The sequence below is a fragment of the Callorhinchus milii genome, unplaced genomic scaffold (genome assembly GCF_018977255.1).
Source record: "Callorhinchus milii isolate IMCB2004 unplaced genomic scaffold, IMCB_Cmil_1.0 Scaffold11, whole genome shotgun sequence".
NCBI classification, from domain to species: Eukaryota; Metazoa; Chordata; class Chondrichthyes; order Chimaeriformes; family Callorhinchidae; genus Callorhinchus; species Callorhinchus milii.
In genome coordinates, this window is record NW_024704752.1 from 3,032,091 (window position 1) to 3,055,301 (window position 23,211).

Consider the following 23,211-nt stretch of genomic DNA (forward strand, 5'->3'; position numbering starts at 1 on the left):
TGATCTGATAGACCCATCGCCAACTGCCTGTCCTTAGCCTGATGTTAACAATCCTATAACATAATTCAAAAATGGAGCAATTTGAACCAGCTGTCTCTGGCCAACAATCCTCCAGATCAATGGGTGATTTGCACTATGGCCATTTTATGCTAGCCAATTGCTGGTGCAAATGGCTGCCATATGTGCCTATAAAAACAGTCACTGCCCAGCAACTGTGAAGCACTTAGAGACATTTTGGCGAGGTAACGCACTATAAAAATGCAATTTCTTTCTTTGCCAATAAAGGCAATTTATTTTACAAACGGTTTCATATCTCTGAGTTCTATGTTTCAACACACCTGTGTGTCCTTTAACCTCTAATACAAAGGTCACCATCCATAAAAACAATTACACCAATCAGCGGGTATAAAAATTAACAAGGTGCACAAAACTAGATCCATGTTTTGACAAGCAACTCACTCTGTGAAGAGCTCCACCAATATGAAGACTAACAAGTTTCTTGTGAACGCTCTAATATTGCCTGCCTTGATTTATGTGTCCTCATGTGCTTACGACCCAGGTAGGAAATAAAATAATCTTGATGAAGTTTGGGTCTTTTTTCCTTTATGCTTATGTTTCCCCAGGTTCCACTCTGCTGAAGTACATTTTGTTGAAATCATTTAAGTGCTCATGTACAAGTTTGAAGAAGGAAGAGTTAGCACTTCTTTCCATTTCAGAATTGATGGTGAAATTGGAATATTTAATATGATGTGTATTTAATTGAAGCTCTGGAGATCTGTTTTCATATTAATTCCACACTAGACTTGTTACTGACTTCTAACTAAATTTACTCTTGTGTATTCCAGCTATTGTTTGACTGTCATCGAAATTGTCAAAGTGGAACTAGCATTAATTGAATTAGCTCTAATTGGGTGGTGCCGTACAACATTGGCTCTCAGGAACTAGGTGTGACTGGAGCCCAGAATGCTGGGAAGCAAAATTGCCTTCAATTTATCACTAAGATGGTCTTCTTGCTTCAGTCATAAAGAAGCAGGAAGAATTAAGATGAGCGAGTGCTCATCTGAATTTGGGGTTAAAACGCATTGTAATAGTAAATCCTTGCATTTGATATACAGCACCTCATCATGTCGTTGAGTTCATCTCAATGTACTTCACAGGATATAATGTATAAAGTGGGGTGACTGTGTGCAATTTGTGGGCAAACGTTGCAGTCAATTTATACACAGCAGAGCCCTCCATAGAGACAATGTACTGTTTCCAATAACCCCATATCATTTGCTTTGGTGAACAGACTTGCTAACCTAATTCAGCTCTTTGAGTCATAGCCCTTGCATATTTTCACAGTTGCGAACAAAGCTATTTAAAACCTTTTACCTAAACTGCGTAATGCTGTAATTGCTAGCATTGAAATCAACCCTGACATTTAAAGTACCCTCCGTTGCCAAACAGTGTTACAATGTAATTCGAAGTAATTACATTATTGCATTATTTTGTTAAATTATATTGTCACATTTGTACCGGTGATGTTATAAATTCCAACACCGATTTCAATACTGACATTTAAAGTATCTGTGTCGAATCCTGAAAGACAAACTTTTTTTTAAAACGTCCTTTTTACAATCCAAGAGTTGCTTTTGAGTCACACGGGTAATGAGTTCAACCATCTCCATGCCTGGGTCAAGGGAAAAACCATCATTTGTGACCATAAGTGCCTAGTGATTTGCTACCTTGTCTTCTTAAAGTTAACACTAATCTGTCTTCTCACCCCGCCCCTGCCCACCCATAATACTTTTATTTTTTTCCTTTTCAGATATTTATAACAATAATAATACTTTATCACATTGTTGAGACACGATGAAGCGCTTTGCAGAATATACTATAGAGTATATTGTCTGTGTGGGCGAAATGCAGAGCCAATTGCGCACAGCAGTATCAAACAAATAGGAGTGAGTGACCAAATTTTTTTTGTGTGGGGGAAGGATTATTACCCTCAGAAAGTGATCCGCCAATCTAATAACAATTGGGTTCCTACTTATTACTAAGTAAACAGAGGTGTGTGGAGTAAGGAAACTTTCAAGTTTCCGCCCCTCCCGGGAATTGAACCAGGGTCCTCTCGCTTGTGAGGCGAGCGCTCTAACCACTACGCCACGGGACTCCACGTATTTTTTTGTATCTCGTTTCTTCTTAAAAGCGAATATTGATTCTGCCTAAAACATGGTTTTACATGGAGCATTCCACGTCCTGAAATTGGTGTTTTTTTAAAAAATTCTCTTAACCTTAGTTGTTGTGAAATTCTGTATTTATGACTGAGGTTGCCATTTGTCTCTGAGTCCTGATACAAATAATTACAACCAGTGATTCAAGTGTTATTCACTGTTATTGTATCTCGCAATGGAATACTTTGTGCGTTGCAGAAGTTACAAGATATTTGCCTTCCAGACCCAGGCTTCTTCTGCATTAACTGCAAGCTGGTAGATTCACTCAAGGCTGAAGTGGTCAGCCTTAGTGAGCAACTGGCCACGCACCAAAGTATTAGGGAGGGAGAAGTGCTTATAAATGGTGTAATAGAGGAAACTTGCTACAGGAAGGGATTGGGTCTCTGTTAGGAAACAGAAGTCGTGGTTGGCTAATAATAATAATAATCCTTGCATTTGAGACGTCTAGAAGATGTGAAAAGCGCTTTTTCACATCTTAGGCGTCTCAAAGTGCTTCACAGAATATGCTGTAAAGTGAATTGACTGTATATTTGTGGGCAAAACGCGGCAGCCAATTGTGCACAGCAAAGTTCCACAAACAGTCGTGGATTGAAAATTTATTATTGTTTTGTTTTGGAGGGATTATTATTAGGCGTGTGGAGTAAGGAAACTTGCCCAAGGTTTCACCCTGCCTAGAATTGAATCCAGCTATCTCACTTGCAAGGTGAGTGCTCTAACCACTGAGCTACAGGACTCCACAGGACTAATGGAGCAGGAGTGGACATCCCTGGTGCTCTCCAACAATTTCTTTCCTCTGGAGAGAGATGATATGAAAATCTAAGTGATGGCTGAGACAGGCAAGGGAGTCCCTGAACCGAGGCAATCCAGCAGCCTACTAGGGAAGGAGGGAAGAAGAGAAAGCGTAGCAGAAAAGTTGTGATATTAGGGTTCATAGATCACTTTCTGTGCAAACCAGACCCAGAAAATGGAATGGTAAGTCACCTACCAAGTGCACGGGTTGGGGATCTGATGTCTCGGGCTGACCAAATGCTACAGGGACTAAGTGAGGAACCAATTGTAGTTGTTCATGTGGGAAGAAATAGCATAGATAGAAGTACACCAAGGTCCTTCATGTTTAATTTAGAGCATTAGGAAGAAAACTAAAGGGAAAGGGTTCAAGTGTGGTATTTTCTGAATTAATACCCATACCAGTGCTAGTGAGGAAAGACAGAGGGTAATTAGGCAGATCAATGCGTGGCTAAGGCATTGATGTAGTGAGTCAGGCTTTCATTTCCTCAAACAATGGGGAACCTTTTGGAATAGGGGGCATCTATACAGACCAGATAGGCTCCACCTAAACAAAAGGTGGGGTGGAGGTGTTGGCAGGCTGGATAGATAATTTAGTTAGGGAGTGTTTAAACCAGGCACAGGGTAAGTGAGCAACTGAACTGATTAGGGAAAACCTTCAGGTGTACCAGTGTAATGGGTCTAACTCCAAAGGTTGGTAAAAAAGAAACAAAAAAAGCTTATAAAGTAAATGGGAAAGGCAAAAAACAATGGATCTGTATTTGCATTAATACAAGAAGTCTGACAGATAGATTGGACATCATTAGCATAACAGAGACATGGTGGAATGAATTCAATCAATTGGATACGCACCTGGAAGGTTATAAACTGTTTAGGAGGCACCGTATCGGGAGAAGAGGAAGTGGTGTGGCACTACATACAAGCTCCATTATTGAGATATAAGAGAGAGGATATAAAAAAGAGAAGGGCAGACACAGAATCACTTTGGGTAGAATTGAAAGATGGTAAGCTATTACTGGGGGTCTGCTATAAACCCCCAGGCCAGGATGAAAGCCTTGATCTGGAACTGTGAGATGAGATAAGGAAGACCACTAGTAAGGGACCAACTATAGTGGTTGGAGATTTTAACTTACTTGAAATTGATTGGGATAATAATGTGTCTGCTGGTAAGATAGAGAAGGGGTTTCTAGAGTTAAGGGAAGACTGTTGTATGACTCAGTTTGTAAAAGAGTCAACAAGGGGAGATAATATCTTGGATTTGATAATGACAACAGGGACAACCAAATCTCCAATGTGAATGTGGGAGAAGCATTAAGCAACAGCGATCGCAATCCAGTCACACTTGACATCACAAGAGTTGGTGAGGTTATAAAAACCCGAACAAAACTACCAAATTTCAAGGGGACTGACTTTGTGTGCTTGAGAAGTCAAGTTGGAGTAGGCCTGACAGGCGTAAATATGGCAATGGGAGTGGAGGACCTACAGAGTTCCTTCAAGGAGGTGATTATGAAGGCAATGGAACAGTGTATACCCATGTGAAGCAAAGGTACCAAGCTTAAAGGTAATCCTGCCTGGTTGGATGGGGCTACAAAGCAAATCATAAAAAAGGAAAAAAAGCATTTAAGGCCATGAAGGAAAATGGCACGGAATTAGTCAGATTCAATACCAGAAATGACAAAGAAAAGCATGGAATTGAACATGGCAAGAGATGTGAAGGATAATAACAAAAAGTTTTTTAGTTACATTAAGGGTAGGAGAAAAACAAGCAAAGGAATAGATAGGGTCAATGAAGGCGGGTTCAGGAAACAACATGCCAAATAATCCTGCACAGGTTGCAATAGTACTAAATAAGTTCTTTGCATCAGTCCTTACCAAGGAGTAGACGGGCAACCTATCTGATCTGGAAAGAGAACTCAAGGATATCGCAGAAAAAAGTTGTAACGTTATTCATATCACTACCAGCATGGTTGCCAAAAAGTTGTGTAAACTTAAGGTAAATAAATCTCAGGGGCCGGATAAATTGCATCCTTAAGGAACTAAGGGAGGAAGTCACAGAAATGCTAGCAGAAATCTTTCAAAAATCACTGAATACTGGAGAGGTGCTGGGGGAATGGAGACATATGTGCATGCGACTGCCTGGATGGTGGAAGTCGAACTAGATGGACCTTGGTGTTTTTTTGTCTACCAACAACAACAACAAGAAGATTCCATTTATAAAGCGCCTTTCACGTCAGGAGGACGTCCCAAGGCGCTGCACAGTTGGGTCATGACCCGAGCAGGGGGGAAATGGTCAGGGTGAGGGGAGGGAAGGGAGGGAGCGAGGAGGGGGAAATGGTCAGGGTGAGGGGAGGGAAGGGAGGGAGCGAGGAGGGGGAAGAGAGTCGAGGGGGAGCTGAAGGCACAGTCAAAGAGAAAGGTTTTGAGACCGGCCTTGAAGGAGGAAAGGGAGGAGGCGGCGAAGGCACTGGGGGATAGAGTTCCAGAGCCTGGGGGCTGAGAGGCTGAAGGCCCGACCACCAATGGTAGGGCGGTTGGGGCGGGGGACGTGGAGCAGACCGGAGCCGGAGGAACGGAGGGTACGGCAGGTAGGTAGGGGGATAGTAGGTTGGAGAGGTAGGAGGGAGCGAGGCCGTGAATGGCCTTGTAGGTGAGGATGAGGATCTTGAAATCAATCCTCTGGGGGATGGGGAGCCGGTGGAGGCGAGCGAGGGTGGGAGTGATGTGGTCGCGGTGTCTGGTGCGGGACAGTACACGAGCTGCAGAGTTCTGAATGACCTGCAGCTTGTGGAGGGAGGTGGCGGGAAGGCCGGCGAGGAGAGAGTTCCCATAGTCCAGCCTTGAGGTGACAAAGGCATGAACCAGGGTTTCAGCAGCGTAAGGGATGAGGTAATGCCGTAGTCTGGCGATGTTCCGGAGGTGATGGAAGGCGGTGCCAGTTGTGGTGCGGATGTGAGGGAGAAAGGACAGCTCAGGGTCGAACAAAACGCCGAGGTTCCTGACTGGCTTTGAGAGGTGGAGAGTGCAGCCTTGGATGCTGATGGTGTCAGCGCCTGAAAAGCGACCATTATGTGAAGACGCGACCTATTGCAACTATTTCATTAGTTCAAAAGTGAACCTTTCACATAACCCCCCCAAAAATATACCGATAAGAATTAATGTGTGTTCTTGTGATTCGGGTTTTGTTTGATTCCTGCCGTCACATTACTGCAAATGGCTATTGGAACCAAGTTCATCCAATTTCAGGTGGACATGCTTGGCAATAGAAGGTTGGCTTTGAGTCCACTCTCTGTGGCCGTCCTTGGTGGTCCAAGCCAGGTATGTCCACCATACTCCAGGGCATTATTGATGACAGACCAGCTAATCTGGCTCACTGGTAGGACTAGGAGGGGCAGATCAGTTAATGGGGGCAGGGATGCTTCCCTCTCAGCTTCTGGTAACCCTGCAAGCCAAAGCCCTAATGGGTAGGGTGGTGCCTAGCTGGATATGTAGCAGAAAGCTTGTCAGACAGTGCTTTCAATGGTAAGCTATGTGGTTTCAGATGGTTAAACTCTGTATACCCAACGAACACCCAATCTTTGGCTCTTGCCAACCTGCGCCTAATATTCTCCAGAATTAGGTGAGCAGAGTGCGTTTCTCTGGGGACAGAAAGCACATTCCAATCCAGACACGGAAAATTCGATGGCTCATGCGTGAACATGGTGATGAGTTTCCGCATGTGTCAGACACCCAGGAAAACAAGTGCACATCATTAAGGTGCTACTGTCTCAAAGTAACGTGTTAAATTTGAAAGAAAACATTTTTTTCATAAACACATTAGAAATGAGCACATGGAGCCATTGCTCTTTCTGTCCGCAGTGTTCAGCTTTCCCGATTCCCTCACAGCTCCAAGTAGTCTCAGTTACGTGTTTGGAACTGCACACTGCAGGGTCAATCTGCACAAGACATCAAGGAGCCACTGCTGTTTACAATGTGCTGTATCGTTGTGGATTTGGGTCCGTACCTGTCATTTTCCACATGGCAAAGATCCCCTGATTCTTGGCCTTCGCAGTTGTTGGGTGGGTTGGAGTCGGGAAAGGAGAAGGGGGGGTGGGGGAGAGAAAGGAGGGAAAAGGGTCACCAAGCCAAAATCTGCCACTTTCCCAGCAGAGTGTGGTGGAAAGCTGGAGGGGAAGTCAGCACAAAACAACCTGCCAGATCTCCTGGCAGCTGGATAAAGAATAGCATTGACAAACGCCTGGGAACAGGTCATGAGCATCCACCCCACCAGCTCCCTTTAGGATTTAAGTAACTTGGATCATGTGTACCCCTTACTCTTATTTTTTCCAATGAGAACAGATTTAGCCCCATTAGTTCACACACAATACTCCAACTGTGGTCTCACCAATGCTTTATAGAGCATCATCGCTATTACTGTCTTGGAGTTTTGTTCTTAAGAGTCTACTTATACATCCTGACACTATTTGCCTTGGCAAGTACTGCTGTGTACTCTGACAACACACTGAACATATGGTCAATGAACGTGTCCAATTTTTTTTTCCTAATGCATATCATCTAATGGTCTACCCTTCATTGTGAGATCATAGCATTTGTAGAGTGTAAATACCATTTGCCATTTCATCTGCCCAGTTAATAAGTGTTTGCAGATCTCTATGGATTGCGGCAGCCAATTGTACACAGCAGTGTCCCACAAACAGTCGTGGATTGAATGACCAAATTATTACTATTATCACAAACAGAGATGTGTGGAGTAAGGAAACTTGCCTAAGGTTTTGCCCTGCCAGGAATCAAACCTGGGTCCTCTCGTTTGTGAGGCGAGTGCTATAATCACTACGATGCAGGACTCTATACCATAACTTTTTGTGAGAAGGAGGGAGAAGAGAGGGGGAAAAGGATGGCTATTTGAGTAAGGGTCCCAATTTGTCCTTTAGACATAAAATTTAACCATCAATGGACCTGATCATCACCCTCCTGTCTGTACTCTCCAAACCTCTAACTCATATTTATTTCTCGTAACTCACACCTTCCAATCCCAACAATGAGTTTTCAGCCACAACGTTACCTTTCTCTGGAACTCACTCACCAAACACCTTGATCTTGTGCCTTCTCCTTGCTTTCACAATCTTTTTTTTTAGAAAAAGACCTCTCTGAGTGCCCCTTGACTGACTCCCCACCCACCCCTCCTTCATGTCCCTTGCTGTCTCTGTAAGGCGCCTCGATACACTAGACTGTGTGAAAGTGTGTGTGACTCTTTGCAAGTCCACTGATATAAAGGGAGAGAGAAAAAAAACTAATCCTTGCATTTGATACAGGGTCTTATCATGTCACCGAGACATCTCAAAGTGCTTCACAGGATAGACCGTAAAGTGGTTTTGACTGTGTTTTGTGAGCGAAAAAAGATCAAAGGTCAAACTCACAGCCTTGGTTAAAAACTATAGTAAGGAGTCTCCTCCTCAGGCCTTCTGGCCAGCAAAGGGTTAAAATAATAATAATAATTACATTTGATATAGCGCCTTATCACATCTTCAAGATGTCTCAATGCTCTTCACAGAATACTCTGAAGTGAATTGACTGTATATTTTGCGGGCGATATGCCCAACCAATTGCACACAGCAGTGTCCCACAAACAATCGAGGATTGAGTGACCAAATTATTACCATTTTTTAAAATTTTGAAGGATTATTACTCCTTGATAAGCGATCCGCCAATCAATTAACAACCGGGTTCTTACTTACTGCTAGGTACACAGAGGGGGATGAAGTAAGGAAACCTCCCTAAGGTTTTGTCCTGCCCGGGAATCAAACCCAGGTCCTCTCGCTTGAGAGGCGAGTGCTCTAACCACAACACTACAGGACTCCACTACAGGGTTAATAGCAATGAGCAACAGGCGTCGTGGAGCCAGTTCCCTGAGGGGTCCATTGGTTACAGCTGCACAAATAGAATGGTTTCCTGTTGCTCAGCTAACTAATAATCCAATTTACAGCTTTACCTCGGACGCTGTGATTTTACCAGATTTCTCTTCAGAGGGTCCGTACGACCCCAAATGTTCCAGATGGATGTGTGAAGGGCACAAAACAGTATGGGGAGGGAATGGTCCTTCCCGTTGTAATGGTTAATAATGAAACTGGCTAATACCATCAGCAATTACAGTTATAGAGAAAATAAAACTCTCACTCCACCCCTCGCTGATAAATGTGAAAACTCATCCATCTTCAATCTTATCGTGTTTCTCCAGCCTGAAACTTACAAACCTCCCAGGACTGTAGCCAATTCAAATGTCTGAAATGATTATAGCTATAACATTTCCTCATGATTAGACTACTATTAGCACCATAATAAACAATAACCCTTACCTTTAATAGAGCGCCTCAAAAAATAAATGTCTCAAAAGAAGGCTTCTAGAAAATAACTGCTGTCAGGTGCCGTGAAATGGATTTGTAGGTAGAAATGGTGCCCATTACAAGTTATTAATAATAAGAACAATAATCCTTGCATTTGATGTAGCTCTTTATCATGTCTTCGAGACGTCTCAAAGCGCTTCACAGAATATACTGTAAAGTGAATTAATTGTGAATTTTTGTGGGCGAAACATGGCAGCCGATGTCCAAACAAACAACCGTGGATTGAGTGACTAAATTATTATTTGAAAAAAATTTAAATCAACATCTCAAAGCACTTTGCAGAAGTTTGTAGCACTCTCGCCTCTGAGACAGAAGGTTGTAGGTTCAAGCCCCATCCAAGTCACATTCACTCCCAACTGGACTTCACTAATCTAAGCCACTTGTTCTTTCTTATGTGGGGGGGTTTCTGCCTATAATATCAATTCTGAAGTTTATGCCACTGTTTCTCTATTGCTAAAGATATTAAGAAGTCTCCGTAGAAACCTTACGAAGCTCAGTGCTGTGAATATGAAGTGCATGAGCACCATATAATGACCGATGCTCTGTATTACATGAGCACATGTTTTGCAAAAGGTTCTTTGTTGCTTTTGAGCAATGGTCAGGAAAATGACAGACGGGGAATATTGGAGCAAAAAATTGAGAGATGTCACTACGATCGTGTCATATACAATATCGGTGCACAGTCACTACACTCTGTAGCAAATCCTGTGAAGACTTCATAGAATTATACAGCACAGAAGGAGGCCATTCGGCCCACCATGTCTGTGCCGGCTCATTTAAAAGAGCTATCGAAATCAATCCCATTCCCCCGCTCTCTCCTCATAGCCCTGCAAATTCCTCCTCTCAAATAATTATCTACTTCTCTCTTAAAAGTTGTTATCGAATCAACTTCAAGACCTCCAGACGTAAAAGGCGCTGTATCAAAAGCAAGGTTTATTATTATTAGAGTTACTAACTTGAAACAATGAGCATTTGTACCACGTGCAGAACTCCTATACTTGCCACAAGCGGAAGTCTATCTGTTATATATCTTCACAGCAAACCAAATAAGACTTAGATACAATATTAAAAGAAATGACCGCTAGATCACCAAAACATGATTCTAATTTATGACAATAATCCTTAAAAATAATAACCTTTACATTTGATATTGTGCCTTTCACATCAGGAGGACGTCTCAAAGAGCTTCACAGGATTGACTGTAAAGTGGAGTGACTGTGTGCTTTTGGGAAAACCTTACTGTAGTCATTGTATCTATTCTTTTTGCTCATTAAGATGGGATCAATGGTCTTTTCTTGTGCAGTTCTTCCTGGTCTTCATGACCAAACATCAACAAACAACAACAATTTGCATTTATATGGTGTCCTTTGCGAGTGGTAGCATCTCAGAGCTAAGCCCTCCAAGACTCTACCCTGTTTTATACCACCAACAAACAACAACAAAATTACATTTATAGAGCGCCTTCACATTGGGAGGACATCCCAAAGCACTGAAAGGATTGAGTATTGCTCTAATTTATTTCAGTCTTGGCTGAGTTGTTAGCAATAAAGGAGAAACAATTGAGAGGAATTTAAACTATGGATTGTGAAGTTCTTTGAGACGCCTCGACGAGCTGATAAGATGCTGAAGAATTGTGAGGGTTATTAGTAGTTCAACTGTAATTCTACTGTAATTCAAATGCGAACAGGAATAACGATGGTAAGATTCTCGCCACCTTCTCACTTCTTGAGATGTCCTCCCCGACGTGAAAAGGTGCGGCATCAAACGAAAGGATAATTTTCGTTATTAGATTCATAGTTTGTCATTTACGACCAAAAAATGTTCTCTGGTTTAGTCCAAGCGCTCCCTCCAGAGGAATTGCTGTGCTTTGCAGCATTGTGGTCACAAACCAGCATCAGAGACACAAAAGTGGGCATTTTGTAAGCCTTTGTTGTGAAGTTAGTCAGTAGCCTAATATTCTAAACTCAATCAATTCCCCACACAGAAGAGGAAGATCCCTTGTTCTGGAAAGTATCAGCTCAACAATCGTTGATACGCTCTTTTGAACTCCGACCCCTTGTCCAGAGAGCCAAAAACGTCATCTTGTTCCTGGGAGATGGTGAGTATTGTCGATAGTCGATTGGCGGATCGCTTTTCCCGGGGTAATGATCCGCTCAAAAAAAATCAATTAAAAAAAAATGTAATAGTAATTTGGCCACTCAATCCACGACTGTTTGTGGGACACTGCTGTGCGCAGTTGGCTGCCATGTTTCGCCCACAAGATATACTGTCAAATTACCTTACAGTATATTCTGCGAAGTGCTTTGAGACGTTTCAAAGACGTGATAAGGCGCTATATCAAATGTAAGCATTAAAATTATATATTGTAACTTTTCTTGCGCTTGTAAATGTAAAGCAATTTTACATGTCTGCCCTCGTCACTCTGGATTTTACTGTCAAGTGCAGTTTCACCCTTGGCCTCCTTCTGTTTGGACAATACACCTGAGGCACTTGTGATCAGTTAGTCACTATTAGCCACACTTTATCTTAATAATGCTAATTTTACGATTTACGATTTTTGGCAGTCATTGAACCAAGGTGCCACCCAACCATATTGTCTCAGCCAAATATAACACTCCACCCAGTGAAACAACAACAACAACAAGATTCCATTTATAAAGCGCCTTTCACGTCAGGAGGACGTCCCAAGGCGCTGCACAGTTGGGTCATGACTTTAGCATCTTGAGGAATAGTCAGGCCAATTCTCACCAATTCTCTTCATGTCCTGGCCAACAATCCCCCAGTTGAATGTCAGTCAGTTCATGGCTGTTTGTGGAACATTGCTGCGTGCAAATTGTCTACCGAGTTAGCAAACAAATACACAGCCGCAGCATTTGACAGTAAAATCTGTGAAAATCCAGGAAGTGTTTTGAGCCATGTTGGTGACGTTGCTGTGGGACGTTGCTGTGCACAAATCGGCAGCCACCATCGCCCACAAAACACTCACACTTTACAGTAAATCCCGTGAAGTGCTTTGAGAACATTCTCCTGGCGAGAAAGGCCCTGTGTCAAATGTAAGGGTTATTATTACCAAGTAAAAGTACTTGGGTTCGTATGAAATAAATTCATGGGTCATTGTGTAAAAGATGCTAATTGTTTCTTGTAGGAATGGGAATTCCCACTGTGACTGCAGCACGAATCCTGAAAGGACAATTACAAAATAGGACCGGGGAGGAAACTGTTCTTGCGATGGAGTCTTTCCCACATCTTGGTCTGTCCAAGGTCAGGCTTCGATATCAGAATGTGCTCCACTACACCAGAGCAACAAAGGGTTCCGATCATCTACAGGATTAGAGCATTTCTCGAGTTTTCAAGGAGTATCATTCCTTACACTCGAGGAGGTGTAATTGTTTGTGGACTGCTGTGCGCAATTGGCTGCCGCATTTCGCTCACAAACTGTACAGTCAATTCACTGCACAGTATATTCTGTGAAGCTCTTTGAGATGTCTCGAAGACGTGATAAGGCGCTATATTAAATGCAAGGATTACTATTAATATTGCTGACAAATGTGGCAGCAAGATCCCACTTGGAGCCAGGAGTCCAGTAGAATGGTTAGCACACTTGTCTTGCAAGTGAGAGGACCTGGGTTTGTTTACCTCACAGTAAGTAGGTACCCAGTTGCTAGGGATGTTGAGGAGGTCGGAGCTGGGAGTTGAAAGATTGTGCAGTGCAACAGGACCTTTGGTACTGAGTTACCTTTGCAACTTAGCTTGTCCTTCACTGTTGGCTCACTTTATGTTTATGGGATCATATAGTAAATTATGATGACTGCAACGAAAACTTGCTACTGCATACAAACATGGCCCAGCAATACAATATCAGGATTAATTGCCCAAATGATTATAAGTGTGTCACTAATTAATTATCTGACTTTATTGCTCCCTGATGTTTCCTCTTAGTGAGATGTTCACTTTACTACCATCTCCAAGCAATCACTTTGAAAACTGTAGAGACGATTAGTGAGCAAGGACTGCAGGTGAATGGAACTGAGATGATGTAGTACATTTTGCCGAGTGACAGATTTAGACCATTTATAAATTGGGGAGGACAAGTTTGCAGGGCTATGGGGAGAGAGCGGGGGAATGGGATTGATTTGGGTAGCTCTTTTCAAAGACACGATGGGCCGAATGGCCTCCTTCTGTGCGTATAATTCTATGATTATAACTATAAAATAGCGTTTAGGTGATGGCTCAACCCCACAAAGGCAAAGTTCAGACTGTGCGTAAAACTGTTCAAAGCTGAGATTTGCAGCACATTCACAAACACAGCAGATAACCTGTTCTTTGACCTCACTCGTGTGTTGTATAGTGGTTCTACCTTTGAACTGCTGTCATTGATTCTCCTGTGATCTACTCACTGGAAGCAGCACATCATCACATTGCAGGAGACAGTCAGAGCTGATAGACTAAGGGATGGCTTGATAGACTTCTTGGGGATTATTAAAGATCATTGGACCAAAATAATACAATACAAAATTACTTTTGTATAGCGCATTTCGTACTGTAGGCCCGACCGCCGATTGTGGGGCGGGCAGGGGTCATGGAGGAAGCTGCAGCCTGCTGAGCAGTGGAAGCGGACGGGTTGATATGGGGTTAATGGGTCACAGAGGTAGGAATGAGCAAGGCTGTGAAGGGCCTTGAAGGCGAGGACGAGGATTTTGAACTCTATCCTCTGTGGGTTTGGAGAGCCAGTGGAGGCAGGCGAGGACTTCTCACTGATTGGCCAGTTAGTAGCGAGAGGGCACAAATTCAAGATGGCCCAATATATATTTTTTCTTTGATCAGCTGGGTGTTTCTGACCCATCACCGTGCTTAAGAGAAATTGGAGGCAATAAATGCATTACGGTGCAAAGCACGAGCGCAGACTTGCACATTTTCACATTTTATGGAAAATAGGCACCTCAGTCTTTCCTTCTGATGCCTGTCTGGTGTTACAAGGAAACTGGGGGTGGGGAGAGGAGGGGAAGGAGGAACTTCTTGTGCGTCGATCCATTATATAACAATAATAATCCTTGCATTTGATATAATGCCTTAATCCGTCATTGAGACGTCTCAAAGCACTTCACAGAATATATTGTAAAGTGGATTGACTATATTTTGTGGGCCGAAACACAGCAGCCAATTAGTCACAGCAGTGTCCCACAAACAGTCATGGATTGAGTAAGCACATTTTTCTTTGGAGGGATTATTTCCCCCAGGAAGCGATCCCCCAATCGATTAACAACCAGGTGCCGACTTCCTGCAAGGTTAACAGAGGCTTGTGTGTGGGAATAAGGAAACTTGCCTATGGTTTCACCTGCCCGGGAATCAAACACGGATCCTCTCGCTTGCGAGGCGAGCGCACAAAGAACTAGACCATGGGACTCCATAATGCGGGTGTCGGTCATTCTATTCTGCTGACTGCAGGTTGTACTAATTCTCTGACCGCAGTGTCTCTGGTTTGTGTTTAGACGTACAATGTTGACTTCCAAATTCCTGACAGCGCGGGCACAGCCACTGCGTACCTGTGTGGAGTGAAAGCAAACTCCGGAACCGTGGGACTGAGTGCAGCCGCCCGGCGAAAAGTGTGCAACACCACTTTTGGCAATGAAGTTGAATCAGTCCTGAAGCGATCTAAAGCTGCCGGTAAGAAGGAAGTGGGGGATAATCACCCTTGCATTTGATATTGAGCCTTTTTTTGTGGGTGAAACCTGGCAGCCAATTGCACATAGCAGTGACCGACAAACAGTCATGGATTGAGCGACCAAATTATTCACTAATTTATTTTTCAATGGATTATTACCTCCGGAAATCGATCCGCCAGTCGATTAACAACCGGGTTCCTACTTACTGTTTAAACAAAACATTCCAAGGCAACTCTAATATTTGTATCAAACTTCTTTGATACTGCGTATTTTAAAATGTTTCCAATTTCTTTAAAATATTTAACAAAAAATTGTTTCAGTAGCAAATGTTCAGTATGGTCATGAGCTAGAATTATTTTCCTTGGAGCAGAGAAGGTTAGGAGGAGACTTAATAGAAGTTTTCAAAATTATGAGGGGATTCACGAGAAACTATTTCCACTGGCGGGTGGATTAAGCCGAGGACACAGATTTAAAATAGCTGCTAAAAGAAACAGGGGGGAGGCGAGGAGAAATTTTTTCACACAGCGAGTTGTTCGGTTGTTGCATTACCTGAAAGGGTGGTGGAAGCCGATTCGATAACAACTTTTAAGAGAGAAGCAGATAATTATTTGGGGAGGACAAGTTTGCAGGGTTATGGGGAGAGCGCGGGGGAGTGGGATTGATTTGGATAGCCGGCACAGACAGGATGGGCCGAACGGCCTCCTTCTGTGTTTTCTAATTCTATGATTCTATGATTTACAACAATAACAACAAATTACACTTTATAGCGCCCTTCATGTCGGAAAGACACCCCAGGGGGCTGGACAGTCAGAGGTTTTTGGACCCGAGCTGGGAGTTGGTGTCAGCAGGGGTGGAGGGGTGGCCAAAGGCACAGTCGGAGAGGAAGGTCTTTAGGCGGATCTTTACGCAGTGTATATTAGGTGTCAGCTTGGAGAATTGGTAGCGCTCTTTAATTTCTTTCATTTGCCCCTTTGTTCAGGAAGTCTGTGGGCATTGTGACAAGCACTCGTGTGCAGCACGCCTCACCCTCTGCCAATTACGCCCATTCCGTGGAGAGGAACTGGTACAGTGACGCCGATATGCCAGCAGAGGCAATCGAAGCGGGATGCAAAGACATTGCCCTTCAGCTCATACATAATGTAGACATTGATGTAAGTTTCAGAAGGTTCAAGTGATTCATTACTTCATAAAAACCCTTCACCGTTGATCAAGTGCTTATTGTAAAATAAACAACCAAACTGATAGGATTTATGAGCACATTACAGCAAAACAATGTCACACTTTCAACTGAGAGGTTACGCTTTTTAAATTGTGGAGGTTACAGCACAGAAGGACGCCATTTTCTCATTGGAGCTTAAACTGGTGAATTGCTTGCGGTTAAAACAATTTATCTCCCACCCACCCCCCACACCACCTTCCACCCATCCTGCGTACAGGCTCAGTGCCAATCTGTACTAACTTGTCATCATCAGCTCCACGTGATTTACCAATGATTTCCAAATCTCGCAAGAGTGTCGAAACATTCACAGCGATTGTATGTTGTATCGAAATTGTTTTATTACAAACTTATCATACAGCATATGTTGCTAGATAAAATAACTTCCTCTGAGCACACACCTTCCTCGCATGGGCATGTACCCAGATAGTGCTCCAAAGTACAATAACAAAAAAAAGCTGTGCAGCTTCCTCAACAAATTCCACAAGGCCTGTTGCTGAGGCGCTCATTTGAGAAAACTCTGCGCGTCCAATTCTGTGAACTTACAGTCACGTTCAAAATTGTTTCTTCTGAACTGAAAGAGCCTTTACACGCCTCTGGAACTCCCATCACCTCGCTTCCTCTCTGTCTTTAAAAGCTTCTTTGAATAGGACAAAAAGGTAATTTAGCGATAATTACCGAGCATTTGGGTTTCCTTAATTTTTTCCCCCTCCCGCCTCTCAACAAACAACAGTAACTACTCCATCTTTGTGAAGCGCTCCGAGAGGTGAAAGGCACCATAGAAGTGCAAGTTGTTGTTGCTGCTGTTGTTGCATCAGATACAATACAAAATTACATTTGTTTAGTACCTTTCAAGTCGAGGACGGCCCAAGGTGCTAGACAGTCAGGGATTTGGACCCGAGTGGGGTGGGGGCTGTGGGGGTGTATGGGATCAGGGTGGGTGGAGGGCAGTGGGGATAGGAGGGTGGCTGAAGGCTTGGTCAAAGAGGAGGGTCTTGAGATGAGCCTTGGAGGAGGCAAGGGAGGGAGTGAGGCGAAGGGAATGTGGGATGGATTTCCAAATGGTGGGGGCAGGGAGGGTGAAGGCCCAACTGCCCATGGTGGTGCCAGAGAGTGAACAGGTGAACTTCCTGGTCTGTATGGCTGAGACCTGTTTCCATTTTCCCGCAGAACCTGAGGGATGTCTTATTTTTAGGGATTGCTCATTTAAATATTTGGTGTAGGAGAGTAACATTATGTTTGGTTTTCTAGGTAATAATGGGAGGAGGAAGAATATACATGACTCCGGCAGGAACCGCAGACCCTGAATATCCAAAAGATCCCACCCAAAATGGCATTCGAAAAGACAAACAAAACCTGATCGACATCTGGCTTAAAAACAAAGAAGTATTTATCAAATCTTTAAGCGTGGCTATGAATGGGATTGGGACTCTGAGACTCTTAAGCGCTCTGGGAAGCTAATCTGCAAGTTGTTCTTGTTGTTGAATGATCCGACTGAATGCTTTTGTTCACATCGATTGCACGTTGCCTTCTAATGCTTTGGCTTCTTATCTCTATCAGGATTCAGTTTACGTTTGGAATAAATCTCAGCTCGATGGTGTAAACGTGAGGACCACCAAGTACTTGATGGGTGCGTCTGACAAATGGGCTGAAGGACCCTTAGACACTATAGGAGCCTTTGGGTGTTCTCTGTCTCTATCCTGCGTAGCAGCCTGTGCCATTTAGTTTAGTTTAATAATAGTTTAATCAATAAAGTTTTACGATTTCCAATGTACAGAGTATACATTTCGTCCACAGCGTATAGTCACTACACTTTACAGTATATTCTGTGAAGTGCTTTGAGACATCTCGAAGACGTGATAAAGCAGTAAATTAAACGCATTAATTATTATTACGTTTGATATCTTTAAACTTTAGTTTCATTAAAAATGCTGTGTACTCTTTATATGCTTCTTTTATGCAGTATTTATGCACATTAATCTGGTAATCATTGCTAATATAATCGTCTTTATACTGCCTAAGTGTAATGATTCTAATTTAAGTTAAAATGTGCCCATGCATTTTGCCTTCACTACCCTGTTTATGTAAGGTGCTTTCATGATATAAGTTTACGATGAAATCACATTTGATTTTTATACTTAGGATTGTTTGAACCCAAGGATATGAAATATGACTTGAACCGAAATTCATTGATGGATCCATCCATTGCTGAAATGACTGAGAAAGCCATTCGAATACTTAGCAAGAATCCCAAAGGATTTTTTCTGTTCGTGGAAGATAAGTGGCTAAAATGCATCAACATTTGTTCTATATTTTCTATATGTTCTACATTTAGAGTCCTGTAGCGTATTGGTTAGAGCACTTGCCTCGCAAGGAAGAGGGCCTGGGTTTGATTCCTGGGCAGGGCGAAATGTTAGGCAAGTTTCTTTAAGTCTCTGTTTACCTACCAGTAAGTAGGAACTCAGTTGTTAGTCAATTGGCGGATCCTTTCAAAAAATGTTTTAAAAAATAATAATTTGGTCACTTAATACACAAATGTTTGTGGGACTCTGCTGTGCACAATTGGAATCTGTGATGCCGTGATATCAAATGCAAGGATTATTATTATTATTTTGCTGTTAAATATGGGGATAAGCCCCAGTGTTGAGAAACTCTGCAACTAACATTGGACAATATCTAATCTGTGAGTATAATTATAAGATACAAGCATGTAAAGTTAGTTTCTACGTTTTTCTCTTTAAGTGGGAGAATTGATCACGGACACCATGATGGAAAAGCACACCACGCTTTGACAGAGGCTGTGAGGTTTGATGAAGCTATTGAAAGAGCCAGTCACTTCACAAGTGACTTCGACACCCTGTCTATTGTCACAGCGGATCATTCCCACGTGTTTGCTTTTGGCGGATACACTTTCCGTGGCAATTCAATATTTGGTAAGAAATTCAGCAAGCTGTGTGCAATTGGCGCTATCGGGTTTGCCTACAAATCCACAGTAAGTCATCCCGACGTGAAAGGCATATATCAAATGCAAGGATTAGTATTAATGATTATTAATGATTGTTATTAATAACAGCTTGTATTTATACAGCGCTCTTCACATAGAATAGCGCCTTAGAGCGCTTTACAGTGGCAGGTTCAGATGCTGAACAGAGGCAGGGGGTAGAGGGGGAGAGGTGACCTAAGGTGAGGTTGAAGAAGTAAATTTGAAGGTGGGATTTATTATTTGAGATGGGGGAGCAAAAGGAACGTAATTTCAGAAGTTAGGGACAATACAGATGAAGAAATATAATGGAATATTAGCTGTAACATGGTAGAGTTAAACAAATTAGCCCTTAATATTTGCCTATTAAGGGAGGAAAATTGTAGATTCATTAATTTACTTGTTGTAATGTGAACAAATAACAAAATTTTCACCTGTATTGTTGTAGGTCTGGCACCATTGAGAGCCGCTGACAATATGCCATACACAGGTATTGTGTATGGTAATGGACCTGGTTACGCAATTAAGAATGGAAGTCGACCCAACATAAGCAAACCTATAATTGGTAAGAATGCTGAATTACAGCTTCATTGTTGTTTGGCCGGGTGTCTGACACATGCAGAAACCAATCATCATGCTGAAGAGTATCCAACTCAAGCATCTACACATGGAAATACCAGAGATAGATTGTTGGAATGGAATGCGTACTCTCTCCCAAGAGGGACGCAACCTACTTAAGTATTAGGCACAGGTTAGCAAGAACCAAGGCTTGGACACCCAGAGTGTGCATTCCAATTCTACCCTACATAACAGGTGGCACATAGATGGGTAGAACTGCAGGTATGCTGAGGTTGACAGAGGGGGAGAGAAAGAGAGAGGGGGTTGGGGGGAGTGACTTGTTAATGATTTTCGTTCTGCCTTATGAGTGACACGCCTGTTTTATGTCTGCATAAAACTCCAATATTTCAGCATTAATTGGCACCAGTTTGAGTGTCACTCGATGAAATCAAAAGGAGTTTTGATGTGACAAATAGAAATGTCCTACTGTTGCATTATTCATATGTTCTAACTGTTGCATTAAATTAATTGTTGCATTAGAGGGAGCTTAACTCTACCATGTTACAGCTGGCCTGGAAGTAACTCAGGTTTGATGAACACACACTCCACCAAAGGGGAAAAAAAAGAGTCCAGCAACCACAGTTTGACATGACACTGAGAGGGCTGCCTTATTTTCCGTGCCTTTTAATGAGATTTTCCCTCTTGCAGAGGACAAGGAATATAAACAGCAGGCTGCTGTTCCGCTGGATTCAGAAACCCACGGTGGGGAAGACGTGCCAATTTACGCCAAAGGTCCCATGTCTCATCTGTTCCACAACACACACGAGGAACATTACATCGCACATGTGATGGCCTATGCATCTTGCATTGAGCCATACCCCCAGTGTTCGATGAACGTTTGGGCTGGAAGTGGAGCCCTTTCTCTCTCTACTGCTCTTTTCAGTCTTTCACTAGCAGCACTTTATTTACTGAAATATTAAAACTCTTTAACTGAAAGGCTGAGATGTGGAATTAAAGAAAAGGAAGCTTTGTTGAACGTTTGAAAGTGTGCATCAACCCTTAATTTTTTACTTGACTCAAACTGTGCTTTTCCATTTTTCTTCCGACTCAGCTAAAACAAGAAATACTTTCTCTTTTTAGAAGATTTTTTTATGCACTGCCCCAGGTAGCAGTCGATGAGAAATTGACTGAGGAGCTTAAGAGATGGACAGATTTGCCAAACGGAAATAGTAATAATGCTTACATTTGTGTTACAGTGGTCTTCATGTCAGGAGGATGTCCCAAAGTGCTTCACAGTATATATTGAAAAGTGGAGTGACTGTGTTTTGTGGATGAACGGTGGTTTAAATATGATAATAGTTCCCTGACATAAAGACAGGGAAGTGGATTGGCGAAGTAGTGGGTCCACAGTACTGTGGAATGTTCTGTGATGAAGCAGGTTGAATAGATCAAAATGTCCCTCTGTTCCTAAATTCTTTTATGTCACCCCTGAAACATAAATCTGTATTTCTCTAACAGATTCTGATTGAGTTAATCTGAAATTCCAGCATTTCTTTCCCATTATATTTAATTCCATTTTCGTGTACCATATCCTAATTCTTTTAATTGTTGTGTTTTTTAATAACTGCAAATAAAATAATAAAACCATATTAACTGAATAAGCAGTGATGACATAGGGCCACTAACCCAATTTATTGCTGTGTGGGAATTGTGATTGTTGTCATAAATGGTTTTATTGTTACTGGAATCATCACATAAGATTTTTCCATCTGTTGATTTCTGATTCTTTTACAAATTAGCTGGTTAGTTCTTTTTGCCTGATAAAGGCAGATGATTCACTCCTAATTACATAAGCATAATAAAACTTGAAGTGTAAGTCAAAATTAATCCACAATGATCTCATGCAATAATATGCCTCTGTTTTGTGTCTCAAACCCAGATACGTTTCTTCTAATTAATCACAAAGAAACCAATGCTAGAAACTGCAAATAATTAAAGTATCATACGGTATTATTTATTTTTTATAAATCTCTGAAGAAAACTGTGCCAATTATATAAAACCTTAAACATTATTTGCATGCATAAAATGATTCATGTAAAGATTATTTATAGAGTGAGAAAATACATTGTTGAATTAGTTTGGAGCCTTGTATCTGAGCCTCGAATAATGGAGTCTATCCAGGTCACACTGACACCAGCCGAGAGCTGTTCTTGAAATTTTTGGATTGACAACACCCTTGAAGATGGTAAAATACTTATCCAATTCCCAGAGGCAAGAGTGCTTCCAACTCGCCTTTCAGAAGATTAAATAGAATTATAGTTATAGCACAGAAGAGGAGGGGGAGAGATAGGGTTTCAGGCAAGATTTGAAAGCAGAAAGGAAATGGGTGAGGAGGGAATTTAGGAGCGTGCCATTGGGAGGGGGCAAACTGGTAATACAGTTTATCCCTTCCCTTCTCCTTTTGAATCACATCCACCTGAACAGCCCCCGACGTGTGGTCTTTATAAAGCGCTCTGAGACCTCCACCTGACGTAAGAGTCTCTGTAAACTGTACAACAACAACAAATTGCATTTATAGCGTGTCGGGAGGATGTCACAAGGTGCTGGTGTCAAAGGTTTGCACCTGAGCTGGGGGTTGAAGTCAGAAGTGGTGGAAGGCAAGAGGGTGGAACTGGGAGGATAACCTAACGCAAAGTCAAAGAGAAATGTCTTGAGACGGGCCTTGAAAAAGGCAGGGGAGTGGGAGTGAGGAGGCTACGTGATGGAGTTCCAGAGGGTGGAGGCAGAAAGTCTGAAGGCCCTACTGCCGATAGTGGAGCGGGCAAGGCCCTCAGAGCGGAGGGAGCAGATAATAATGACAATCTTTGCACTTGATATAGCGCCTCAGCACGTCGTGGAGACGTATCAAAGGCACTTCACAGGAACCTGGGTGTCCTGTTTGACCCCGAACTGTCCTTTCTCCCCCACATCTGCGCCTTGACCGGCACTGCCTACCACCTCCGCAACATTGCCAGACTGTCACTGCCTCACCCCTCAGGCTGCCTAAATCCTCACCCACGCATTTGTCACCTCAAGGCTCGATTATGTAACTTCCCTCATCGGCCTTCCTAACTCTTCCCTTCACAAGCTGCAGGTGATCCAAAACTCTGCAGCTCGTCTACTCTCGCGCACCAGGCTCTGCGACCCCCATCACTCCCACCCTCGCCCGACCCCACTGGCTCCCCACCCCACCCGAGCTATTATTAAGCGTTTGCATCTGTATTAAAATGTGTGGCCAGTGAAGCTTAACCAAAACTCGTGAAGTGGCCCACCCGCCAGCCAGCCCGCCAGCCAGCCCGCCCGCCAGCCAGCCCACCAGCCCCGCCCGCCATCCCACCAGCCCCGCCCGCCAGC

General features: G+C 42.9%; 1 protein-coding gene across 1 annotated transcript; it reads left to right on the plus strand.

Annotated features, from left to right (window-relative positions):
- Positions 1–310: 310 nt before the first annotated feature.
- LOC103184426 (intestinal-type alkaline phosphatase 1) lies at positions 311–21,704 on the plus strand. The gene is made up of 11 exons (XM_007902403.2): positions 311–559; positions 11,385–11,498; positions 12,546–12,661; positions 14,890–15,064; positions 16,042–16,214; positions 17,531–17,665; positions 17,840–17,909; positions 18,422–18,556; positions 19,021–19,212; positions 19,708–19,824; positions 20,526–21,704. Exons 1-11 carry the CDS (start codon positions 481–483, stop codon positions 20,795–20,797), a joined length of 1,578 nt encoding a protein of 525 aa, XP_007900594.1. The 5' UTR covers positions 311–480; the 3' UTR covers positions 20,798–21,704.
- The last annotated feature ends 1,507 nt before the right edge of the window (positions 21,705–23,211 follow it).